At 31.8% G+C, this 12,829-nt stretch overlaps 1 protein-coding gene across 1 annotated transcript; it reads right to left on the reverse strand.

Moving 5' to 3' along the window:
* Window positions 1–8,150: 8,150 nt before the first annotated feature.
* Window positions 8,151–10,293, reverse strand: LOC109001105 (U-box domain-containing protein 4-like). Its single transcript, XM_018978243.2, has 2 exons — window positions 9,184–10,293; window positions 8,151–8,518 (listed from the first exon to the last, which is right to left on the reverse strand). The coding sequence occupies exons 1-2, from the start codon at window positions 10,162–10,164 to the stop codon at window positions 8,474–8,476; spliced, it is 1,026 nt and encodes a 341-aa protein (XP_018833788.1). The 5' UTR covers window positions 10,165–10,293; the 3' UTR covers window positions 8,151–8,473.
* Window positions 10,294–12,829: the final 2,536 nt, after the last annotated feature.

Below are 12,829 nucleotides of genomic sequence, written 5' to 3' on the forward strand. Positions count from 1 at the left end.
GGAGTTTTTTTTTCACCTGTTTTAAATGCAATTGTAATCTTTATTCTATGCCGACACATTGTCATGATAAACTATCAATGATTTTGAAAATAGTAAAATAACTTGTATAGTTTTAGAGTGAGTAAATTTTATATATATTTTTATATTATTGTGGATAGGCAATTTGACAGATTTTTTATTTTGTTTGTGACTCGAGAATCGTTAGATAGAAAGTTTGCTATGTTTGCCTGACAGATCGCTCGAGTGAATATCAAATAGAGAGTTCGTTCAATGCTCGCTCGAGCAAATAACTCAAGAATTGTGAAATTAAGGTTTTTGCCGTACAACCCCATATATATGTTTATTATAAACAATGTAATCGTCTGGAACAGTATGTTTTTGTATCAAGGTATACTTTGTCATTCATCAAGATAATAAAATTCTCTACAGCTATGTAAACGTAAACACGTTGTCGAGCCACGTAACTCTGTGTCATGGAATTGATTTCTTGTTTTACTTCAGTTTTCTTGCATCATTTCTCACAATATAGATCTTACTATTTTTAATTAGACTTGTACATTTTAAGATCGTATTTCGCATTATTTTTTAAAATAATGCTACTTTTATAAGTCATGACATGACATTTTTACGATGAAAATTATAGGTGTTGCATTTTAATGTTAGGTAGAGTCCATAAGATACGTCAAGATGAAAAGCAAATTTTAATTCAACGTTTTTCTTTTTTTTTTTGTACCCCTTTCCATTGTTAACAAAAGGTGTTAAAATCTTAAAGGTGTAAATTGTAAACACCCTAATAAATCAATTAAAAAGTAGGTGGGGGTAGTTGAGTGTGAAGAAAAATATTCTAAAATTTCAGGAAAATATATATCGCACGAGCATGGAAACACAAATGACATAATCATTACAAGCTAGGAAGAATGTTGGAAACTTTTAGAATTAGAAGAGTGGGGGATGCAAAAAAGCTATTAAAAAAAAAAAGAAAAAGAATTAAAAGAAGATTGTAACTTAAAGTTGGGGAATAATATCTTCTACTACTTTTGTTTTCTGAATCGGGTCACAAACATTGACCTTTTCTTTCCAAATTTTGTGTAATTTTTAGTACCGTCGATTATCCTTGAAAGCGAAATTGAGATTCCGTTTGGATAATTAAAGTGTTTTATCTCATCTTATTTTAATTTATTTTATTATTATAATTCTTTTAAATTTTTACATAAAATATAATAAATAATTTAATTTTTTCAAATCTCAAAATAATAATAATATTAAAAAATAATATTTTATTTAACTTTTAATTTTAAACTAAAATCATTTCATATTACCTTATCTAACTATTCTTACCTTATCTTACTATTCGAATTGATGTGGAAGCCCATCTACCTCTACTTTATTTCCAATGTAAGACAACCTCTTTTTGCATTATATTTATTTATGTCTTCACATGCGAAATGATAAAAGAGTTGCATGGTATACATACTATTTTGCAGCACTACGTCCCATCTCTTTCGAAATAATGATACAATTGACATCTATTTGCGGTCCCCGACCTGTGTTCTAGCACCCCTGTCATAGGGTAATCTTTTTATCGGTCACTCGGGTATGTTTAGGGGTTGAGATGAAAATTTTATATTTTATTTTAGTATTTAAAATATTATGTTTTAGTATTATTATTGTATTGTGATTTGAAAAAATTGAATTAGAATTTGAAAAAGTTGAATTGTTTATTATATTTTGTATGAGAATTTGAAAAATGTATAATGATAAGATGAGATGAGATGAGAATTTTGTGTCTCATCCCACCCCCCAAACCTGCCCCTAGATACTAAGAGCATTGATAATGGCCTAGCATCCTTATTGGTTTGGTCAAATTTATCTTCAAAATTTAATCAATATCACACTTTTTTACATTTACCTATTCCATTTAAATTCAACCCTCACATTAGATTATCCATTAACTCTCTATATAATAATAAAATATTATTAATTTAATAATTTTTTTATTTAATTTATTTTTATCACATTTTGTATCTCTACCAATTAAATGTTAATAATAATTATATTCTAATTAAATTAATACTAAAAAATCATATTTTCATAAGTCATTAATGCTAATAAAAAAAAATTTGATTAAACTCATTTAAAATTCTATCTAAATTTTTTAATTACAAACCAAATAGTATTTTTGCTTGGAGTGAGAAACTAATATTTTAATATTTGTTTGGAGTGAGGAATTAGTATTTTAATGTTTGGTGAATCAATTGTGGTTCTCCATATTTGGCCAACCATTGTAGCAAAAATCTAAATTATTTTAGATTTGCCTAATTCAATGTGGGATGTTTTTGACATCAATTATACAAATTTTAGCCAAACTCCTTATTTAGGCAAGCCAATGAGGATGCTCTATTGCTAAATTCAAGTCTAAATTTTAGACTTTATTGAGTTAAAATCACTGCATTGAACTAGTCAAAACCATATTTTCATAACTTTCAGCTACAGTGAATTCACCTCTCTCGTCATTGTTGGCGAGTGATTATTGAATGATCAAACGTTTATTTTATTGTTTCGTCCAACCGTCCCTCTCTCTTCCCTCGTAATTTCCTTTCTTTAGAAACTCCTCTCCCTCTTCAATCTGTTTTCATTTTTTTGAAACTCTTCTCCTCTTCTCTCCGTTTCCTCTCTTCCTCGATCGATTGTCTCTCCGTTCTTGGGTCGATCTTCCATGGTTGTGCAATTTCCTCTCTCTCTCTCTCTCTCTCGGCTTGGCTCAAGAACGCATCACTCTCTCTCGGTTTGGGCTTTTTCACTACCAAAGTTTTATTTGAGTAAGGTTTGTATTGAGTATTTTGAGTATAAAATGGGTATGATTTTGAAGAACACAACACTCTCTCTCAGTTTGGATTCTTCAATTGGTGTTTGTGAATTTCCTTCTTGTTATTATCGTTTGTTGGGTTACAAAAGAAAAACAGAGGGGCATTGAGAGATTAATCTGTGGCCTTTTTACTCTGCTAAGGTTACTAGATAACAACAAATTTTCCCGAGAAAGTGGAGGAAAGTGGTTTGTTTGGATGCGTAGAAAGTGGAGGAAAATGGGAATGGAATGGAAAGTTAGGAACTTTTTAATTAGTAGAAACATCTTTGTTTGGAATGGAAAGAAGGAGACAATTGTAAGATTGAATTCAGATTGTTTACGCATTATAGTTTGTAAAATTGTAAATTGTAGACAATTGTAAAATCGTTTATAGTTTCTAAAATTGTTTACGCATTAACCCAAATTAGAACATTAATCAGTCAGTTGGTGTGTCATCTCGAGCAGTTATGTGGTCTGATTATGTTTCTGTGGCATGTGCATACCAGTGCTTGATTGGTATTTAAGGCTGTAAGCACTTCAGATTGAATGAGTGCATATTTTAGGATCTTGGAGTTATTTTCAAGTTTATCGTGCTAATGTAATGAAGAAATTCTTATTGTTGATCTGGTGTTATGTAGATAGTCATAGATTCTTATTATGCAACATTTGCGGAGGTTTAGAAAAGAGGGAATGATTTTTTGTTAGAGTTAGAGTTGTATGTTGCAGATCTTTTAGTTGGTGTGGTTGTGGATATTGCTTTGGTTGGTTTGTTAGCACCTTATGTTCGATTTGGCAAGCCATCCACATCGATCAAGAGGTTTATTTGGACGCATACAACATGCTTGTGGTGCTCTTCCTAGCAGGTTTTATTGCATACTGGCACTGTGAAGGTTTCCATTTTATGTGATTGCCTTTGTTTTCCATATTGCACTGTGAAGTTTTCATATCTCCTAGTTTGATTGCCTTTGTTTGTGTTGGATATTGTTGTATAGACACTGCAATTATTATTTTTTTTTTGTGCAGTGTTGGTAGAAACTGCAACCATATAGTAGAAATTGCGTTGCTAGAAAATGCATTATAGTTGGGAAATAATAATTTTAAGTAAAAATTAAAGTATTAATTAATATATAGTGTATTTGTAAAATATTAAAAAAAATTATAAAATATTATTAAAATACATAATATTATATTATTATTTTAACTTTAAGATGATTAGTCCAATGTGGATTCACCTAGCTAAAGATTAATGCACTAGCCAAAACTTGAAGTTCTGGCCAAAATTTGGACATTGGCAATGCCTTTGCCATAGCTCTAATATTCCAAAAAAATCACAATGAATCACATTAATTTAGATATTTTTTTTAAATTAATAAATATTTTTTATCAGTAAAATATCCAAAAATCTTTGGGATAGACGATGGAAGATTTAGGCCCTTTTTAGATTCGAAAATTATTTCAACTAATTTTATTTTATCTCATTATTATATTTTTTTCAAATTCTCACATAAAATATAATAAACAATTCATTAATTTTAAATTTCAATTCAAATTTTTTAAATTATAAATCAATAATAATTTTTTTTAAATTTTTAATTTTTATCTAAAATTATTTTATTTTATCTCTAAATTAAAACCAGCCCAATCGGTAAAGGACCGTCATTGTCAACCCAATTTGTGGGCATTATTTCATAATTAAAATGCTTCTTTACAATTTTTTATTTTTATTTTTTTACTTAATTGTGAAGTAATTAGTTTAAAATGAGCTTATATTTTTTATTTTCTTAAAATAGTTAATGAATTTAAAAAAATGTTAAAAAACAAAAAAAATAAATTTTTTTACCTATTCGGTGGTTGTTTCGGTGGATTTGGGAGTAGCACCGTCCATTTCATAATCAGCCCGGGCATTATTGCACTGAGCAGAAGAAGCTCTCTCTTGATGATCCGTTTGAAGCCTCCATTACTGACTTTAACACACGTGTGGTGGGGACTGCTTGTTCTTCGCGCATCCCAAAAAATAGGGGATCACGTGGTCTTGAAAATGATTTGTGGGGGAGGGGGTGGGTTTGGATTTGGGATGTAGATTTCAAAAATCCAAATGGAAATCTGGAGCATAGTGTTTCGATTTCATGATTCGATTTTCTCTCTCTTAGGATACGTTTAGATTGTTAAATTGATTTGAGTTGAGATAAATATTATTATAATATTTTATTATTATTATTATTATTTTAAAATTTAAAAAAATTAAATTTTTTATTATATTTTATATTAAAATTTAAAAAAATTATAATAATGAGTTGAGATGAATTGAGATGACTTTAATTTCCAAACGAAGCCTTACTCTCAACCATAAAACCTCTCCCTCCTTCAAAAATTTCCCAACACACCAAATCATTAGAGGAAGGAAGCTTCTCTCGTTGGTCAGTTTATTTCATCTTTATTAAGATTTTGTATGAAAAATACTATTTATATTTATAATTTTATTTATATAATAATAGAAAAATTTTGAAATTCAAAATTAGAATTAAAAGAATGAAAGCTAATAAAATGAAGTGGATATTCGGATTGTGCGTAATATTATATGTACATGTAACATTATTCTTTTGGAGGAGTGATCTACGGCTTTAGACCACCATCGAGTCACACACCCCTTGCATAGGGATCAAATCAACAGCTTGCAATTTAGTCTCGAGATAAGGTCAAAAATCAAGTTAAGATATAAAGTCAATAAGAAATAGAACAAGTTAACCCAAACTCCTAAGAGGAAAATGCTTCACAAAGCAATCACTCTAAAGAAATAGACCTCTATATGTATGAGGAGATCCCCAACAAAACGAACGAACTCTCAACAAACTTTATCTACAGAAGCTTCATATGCCAAACTTCATCTTACATAGCGACTCCAAAAGATTTTTTCTAAATTCATCCATTAAATTGAGTGATATGTGAGTCATAAGAGATTGTAAAATCACCCATTATGATAGATTCACCCTCAAATAACCCGTGGACATAGGTCGAACCACGTAAATACATATGTCTCTCTTTATTTATGTTTATTTATTATTTTTTATATAGATAAATACGAAGAACACTATAGTCCGAATCATCTTGTGGGTTAGATATAATTATTTCCTCCCTTCCAGTCTGTTGTGCAAATTAAGACATTAACACCTTGCTAATAGAACCATTGTTGCTCGAGCATACCTGTTAATATAGTAATTGTTGCTCCAACATTCACGCCACAGAATCTGACCTAGTTTTATCGCCACGCTTGGCAAGCTCACACCACCTCATATTGTATTTTTCTTGGTCCCATTTTGACTTGATTTTGGAATATCAAAATCTTTTGGCCGACTATCAGCTTGATTTGACACTTTTTTATGGACAACTTCAAAGATGTTATCGGAAATCTTCGCTAAAGGTGGAGGAACAACCAAACTCCTCCGTATTTATAAGAATATACTGAAGAATAAAAAGCAAAATCTTATGCCAACAATCGGCTATACAAACTTGACTACTAAACAACCACATTATATGATTGTTTTTTAAATAATGATATATACAGTCATGGAGTGCGTAAGAACCGTACAATCACTTTAAAAAAGAGTATGATCTATTATTAAAAAATTAATTTTTTTTATATAAATTTTATATTTATTCATTTTTTTAAAGTGATTACACAATACTACGACTATCATTTTTCTTATTTTTAACACTTCAACGTATACAATTGTTTTCCTTCATTTTTCTCTACTTTTGGTTGGATGAAAAAACCTCCAACTTGCCGCCTCTCAACTCCAGTCAACGATCACGTGCCCTTCTATGCCAACCAATTAAGCACAATCCACTACATGATGAAGAGATTTTCTTTTCTTTTTGAGGGGCAATTATCAATTTGATCGAAAATAAACATCAACTCTTGTTTACGATGTTAAATATACGGAGGATGAAAATGTAAAAGGCTCTACGGGTATGTTTGGGCGCATCACTATTCTCAGATTATTTTATTATTATTTTACTATTATTTGCAAATAATCTGAGATTCTCTTAACCAAATCGGACCGTGAAGGGGTGGGGGTAGGTAGCTCTGCTTTGCTCGTCACTCGGTTACTCCCATCACAACTTAAGGCAATCCTTTCATTTTGCCATCTCACAGTAAAGATTGAGTAAAAAGGTAACCATACAACGTCTATTTTTACAAAATAGGACTCGGCCAAACTTTTGACTACAACATTAACTTTTTAACCTTATGTAAGGTCCTAAAGTTGTGAATTGACTGTTATTTTAGCACTTTCTATATTTAAAACGAGAATAATGTCATGTATAAATTTTAAATAAATAATTTTTTTTATATATAAAAAATAATATTTATATATATTTTTTAATATAAAATTTACATTTTTACAAAAAATTATATAAAATTTATCTATTTAAAAATAATATAAATCATATGAATCTCGTAATTATTTATTTATTTTTAAATAATTATACGATATTTATATATTCATAACTGTAATTATTATTATTTTTTTATTTTTTGTCAGCTAACAAATGAACAGAAGTGATTTGCATTCTCACTCTCTCACGGGGAAATCGAAATTCAAATGAGAAACAAAACTTGCCTACGGCTCTCCCTTTTGGAAGGTAAGAGATGAAATATTTTAAATAAAAATTAAAGGTAAGTAAAATATTATTAAAATATTATTTTTTAATATTATTATCATTTTAAAATTAAAAAAAAAATTAAATTAATTATTATATTTTATGTAAAAATTTTAAAAAATTATAATAATGAGATAAGATAAATTAATAATATTTCTCAATTCAAACAACTCATATAGAGATGGATTGAGTTAAATTACGTTATAAAAAAATAATATTTTGTAGATGTTATTAAGATAAATTTTATTTTTTTATATTGAAATGAATTTAATTTTTTAAGTTAAAATATATGAAATAGATTAAGATTAAATTTAATTTTTTTATAAAAAGTTAAAAAAATAATAAATCTCACTAATAATAAATGAGAAATAAATTAAATTTGATTCCATCTTAAAGCCACTCGTGTTGTCTTCCCACGCGATTCTCGTTGGACATCTCCAAATCTATTAATTAAAGAGAAAAAATTAAAAGTGGAACCCTACCTCCTCCACGTGCTCTGGCCCTCCCACAGTTATTTCCAATTAAATTCCTCCTCCACCGAATGATTAACAACAAACCAATCATAACTGACAAGTAGCACTTACCTTTCAATTAGACTTTCTTAGCCCCATATCACATCAATATTGAAACTCATACCCACACAGCAAAACAAAAACATCGACCACTTTTTTTTTTTATAACAAACTGTACAAACTCCTCCGATGCATACATGTATATTTACAATTCAGTTTTTCATTTTATTCTTGCTCTTTTCTCTGTGTGACGACTACATGCGCAAGCGTGGGCGGGTGAATACATGAAATAAGATGCACATACAACTATTTTTATAATCTTTTACATAATCTTATTTTAAATTAAGAGTATTTTATAAAAATATCCTCAATTTAAAATATAATTATATAAAAAATTATAAATATATCTTGATGTATGTTAATTTATACTAACACCTCTTACGCTTTGGCGCTGATGCTACCCGTATCTTGGTCGCCGTAGAAGCTCTATCAGTGTCTCCGCCTGTCCAAATAAGAGTCCCATAACAGAACAAACCATACTACCCAGTCAGACACAAATTACAATCGATAATGAAATAAAATAAAAAGGCTCAAAATGAAAAACTACAATTCATGTAATTTATTTATGTTATCTTTTCTTTTTTTATATATAAAAATATTTATGTATTCTTTTAGAAAAGGATGAAGACAGTAGTATGCATGAATTGTGTTAAGATTTGAACTACACTGAAATGTTATAATATTATTCTCTATTTTAATTTTTATTTCAGGTCACGCATGTAGCTTTTCAATAAAAAACTTATTTATTCTTATTTTTATCAAATCGACTCAACATTTTTTTAAAGACATCGATTGACCGATAAATAAAATATGTTCCGCTCAATAAATATTGATGATAGAAATGACAGTTTGGTAGCAATAATTTTTAGATATTTTATAATAACTTTTTATTATAAAATATATAATAAAAAATAATATTTTTGTTAAAAAAATATCCACTTCCTTAATCACCGGCATTTTTATACTGAAAAGAAAAGTTCACTGACTCGCCAAACGGTGTTCTATTCCTGCGTGGAAAGTAGACAGTGACACCGTAGTATTTTCAAAAAAATTTGCCCGCCACGTCAGTCGAAATCCCTGACTACCCGGAGTGTTCGTCTTTCTTACCTTTTGCTTGGCGCTATTGGTGCCGGACTGGGACAAGGCCACCAAGGGAGGAATCGCTCCTTCGCGGGCCACCATAGTACGGTACGCCACGCTATCCTCACAAACCTGCAACAAGATGACCACCGCGATCTCCTTCTGTCTCTGGGACCCCACCTCGATTATCTCCACCAGAACCGGAACACCCCCCTCGTCTACCAACGCTGTCCTCGCTTCCGGTACAGATACCAGTAGGCTCAGCACGTAGGCTGACTTATCCACCATGTTTGAATCGAAATCCGCCATCAATTCCACCAGCGACTTCATGATTCCAGCTTGGACGGCCTTGACCTTGTTCTCCTTCACCGAGCACAGAGAGTACAGTGCAGTCGACGCGTCCTTTTTCCCTCGGGATCCTCCGTTCCCCAAAAGGTTCACCAGGAGGGGAATTGCTCCCGACCGCCCGATAGGAATCTTATTCTCTTCCACTTGCGATAGCCGAAGCAGAGCACAGGCTGCGTTCTCTTTGGCCGTTGAAGTTCCTGTCCTCAGGGCTCGAACAAGAGGCTTAATCGCTCCGGAAGAAGCTAGGAATTCCTTGTTCTCGTCGCACAGCGAGAGATTCAGAATTGCCGTGACGCCGTGTTCCTGAAGATGAGGATCAGCGGAAGAAACCAAAGAAATCAACGGTTTCACAGCACCGGCTTTGGCGACTTTGAGCCTATTTTCCGGTTTATTCTTGGTGAGGAGTCTGATCTCCATGGCTGCTTGCTTTTGCTCTTCAATTGAACAGGACTCTAGATCAGAGACGAGTTGACGGATCAGCTCGTCCGAGTTCTCGGAGGCGCAGGCTATGAGGACTCGCCGGCTCTCGGAAGAAGCCATCGGAAATTCGCCAGATCTATCGCTGTTACAGTCGCTAAAAGCCGAGGAGTGGTCATTGATACTGAGAGAACTGAAGTCCCTCCCCATGTATGCGTGATTCACCCCATTGTCCCTCTCCATGGTTTCAAATTCCCACTCTTACGGCATCAAATCTCGCCGGATTCATGTGGAAGTGAGACTCGGGAAGTGAGGCTACAGGCCAGAATATAAAGGGGGCGGTGGGGGAGTGGAGGGGCTACTTGGACTCGCTAGTCGCTAATGTTTGTTTGGTTTTAAAGTCCTGCTACGTCCACGTGACACGTGTCTCTGCTTGTGCATCCGGATGGCCATGTGTTCATCATTTTTATTTATTAAAAAATTATACTTATAGTCGTGGGTGTATAAGTGTCGTATAATTATTTTAAAAAAAGTGAATAAATATGAGATCTATGAAAATAAATTAATTTTTTAATAATAAATCTTAATTTTTTTAAAAATGATTGTACGACATTTATATATTTCACGACTGTATATAATATTTTTTTTTGTTTAGTCCGAGTGTGTGCAAGTGATATATATTATACATATAATTTTATTTTAATTCAGAATTTATTTTATTTTATTATTATAATTTTTTAAAATTTTTATATAAAATATAATAAATAATTTAAAATTTAAAATAATAATAATATTAAAAATAATATTTTAATAATATTTCATTCAATTTATTTAAAATTATCTCATCTTATTTTTAAATTTAAACGGAATCTAAAATAGGATATTTTTATAATTATAATTTAGAAATTATTTTAGAAATACATTTCTTATTTAAAATATAATTATATAAATAAAAATAAAAATGATCTATATCTATTATTTTTCTTATAAAAATAGCTAGACACCGTTTAAAAAATGCGATTTTTGCCTACCTCAACGACAGTACAAATCAGTTAGAGATTCAAGAATAGCCGCCTGGCCGAATTGCAGCTTGCCACGCCATCGAATATAGCTCGCGCATATTGCGCTTTGAAGCTTTGCCTCACAATTCAAATGGACGGGATGGGGTTGAATCTCGAAGGAGTTAAAACTTAAAGTATAGGCTCAGCATTGCCGTTCCGGCGTTCGATTATTTCCAGCCACCAGGCAAGGCAATGAAGATATTTCAGGAGGCGTTTTACGCATTCGGAAATCGGGGTTTGCGTTTTAAAATGATTGGACGAGTCTGAGAGTGATTATTAATTTTACAATTTCATCAACCCCTTGTGCTGAATTTTGTGCTTAATTTGTTTATGCTTTCTCGATTTCTTTAATCGTTATTGTCCTCTTAAATATGGTGGCAAGTATAAGTAAGAGCATTGCATTGCTGCCATTGCATATCTGCTCGTCTTTAGAAAACCAGTACGAGTTTCTCTTTCCTGTACTTCTCAGTTCTAATCGAGAGGAACAGAATGAAATTGAATAATCCTTAATAACTCCGATATATACTCTAGTTTGACCATGTCGATCTCGTACAGGTTGTGCTCTTTTAGATTAGTTTCACGACCTGAGTTGCAGACGAGTCCGAATCTCGGTGTGAGAATTTTTATTCAAATAGATCATTTGAACAGTTTCATGAACTAAGCCTTATAGGGAATCTAGCACATGATCGTTAAGAGTATAAGTCAATTTCCAATAATGTTTACATAACAAATTAAGCTTAACAAGAGAAATGCTTAGGAAGCTCAGGGTTCGAAAATTTACATTATGTTTTATTCCATAGGATGAGTATGGTCAACCATAGATTCAATTCAAACTTTAAAGTCTTAAGAGATTGCAAAGAAAAGAAGACCAGGCTCTAGTTCATTCGAAGCTGTGCAAGATTCTTATACATAAACTTGTCGGAATTCAAGTATTGAACAAGAGAATTGACATACCTAGAGATTGAAATAAGTTCCAGTCTTCATTCATGACATAAGATGCCGGCAAAAACCTTCAGCTGGGGCAGGAGATGCTAAATTGTTTGCTTGGCTTTTGTGATTCAGTGATGAACTTACTTTTCTCATTAATAACTAAACATGGCCTGCTGTCCAGCAAGGATCTTGATTGAAGTCTGATTACGAGTTTACTTGGGACAAAGGTAGCTTTTTCTTGAATTGTTGCTGCTTGAGCTTTGCCAACCTTCTCTTCACTCATCAAAATATTTTTTGGTTCACAGGCTAATTAAACCTGAATTTGACTACCATTGCAGTCATATCTAAGTTCATTTTCTTTTCTTGGAGTTGTTTCATACCTTTAGTGGATATGCTTTCTCTAAAGATGGCAAAAATGCGTTTATTGTACTGCAGGATTAGGGAATGCGATGCACATTTTGATGCTGCTTCAGACATTCATTTAGCAAACTCATCCCTGTATTCTGGTGCTACACTGAATAGTAAAATGGTATTTGCCATTTTGTTGATGGTGCTACCCTGAATTTGCTTGTCATTTTGTTTATTAGATCAAGAGGAAATTACTAGTTCCAATGGCGTTAAATTACAAGAAGAGTAGTTCTATTTGGGTATGTTTTTCATGTTCGGCTATGAAGCGGATCGAGTTTTTCTTTTAAACATAGCTAGTTGTGGCCCCAAAACGCTCTCAAATAAATAGAGTTTGGACTCAAACGACAACAGTCAATTAGGTAATGGTTTCCTTTTAAGTACCAATAGAACGTTCCAAATCAAAGAAAATTTTGGTTCCCAATTGTCCGATGTTTTAAGTGTTCGAATGAAACATTGGTCGATATCTAATTGATATATGCTATATATGTATGTGTGGGTAAGCCTTATAC

The sequence above is a fragment of the Juglans regia genome, chromosome 8 (assembly GCF_001411555.2).
Source record: "Juglans regia cultivar Chandler chromosome 8, Walnut 2.0, whole genome shotgun sequence".
NCBI lineage: Eukaryota > Viridiplantae > Streptophyta > Magnoliopsida > Fagales > Juglandaceae > Juglans > Juglans regia.

Bases quoted from the DNA above. Each gene is read 5' to 3' on its own strand.
- LOC109001105 (XM_018978243.2), bottom strand. From the start codon at position 10,164: ATGGAGAGGGACAATGGGGTGAATCACGCATACATGGGGAGGGACTTC. The intron at 8,519-9,183 runs GTAAGAAAGACG...TTATTTGGACAG, and splicing joins CCAATAGCGCCAAGCAAAAG to GCGGAGACACTGATAGAGCT.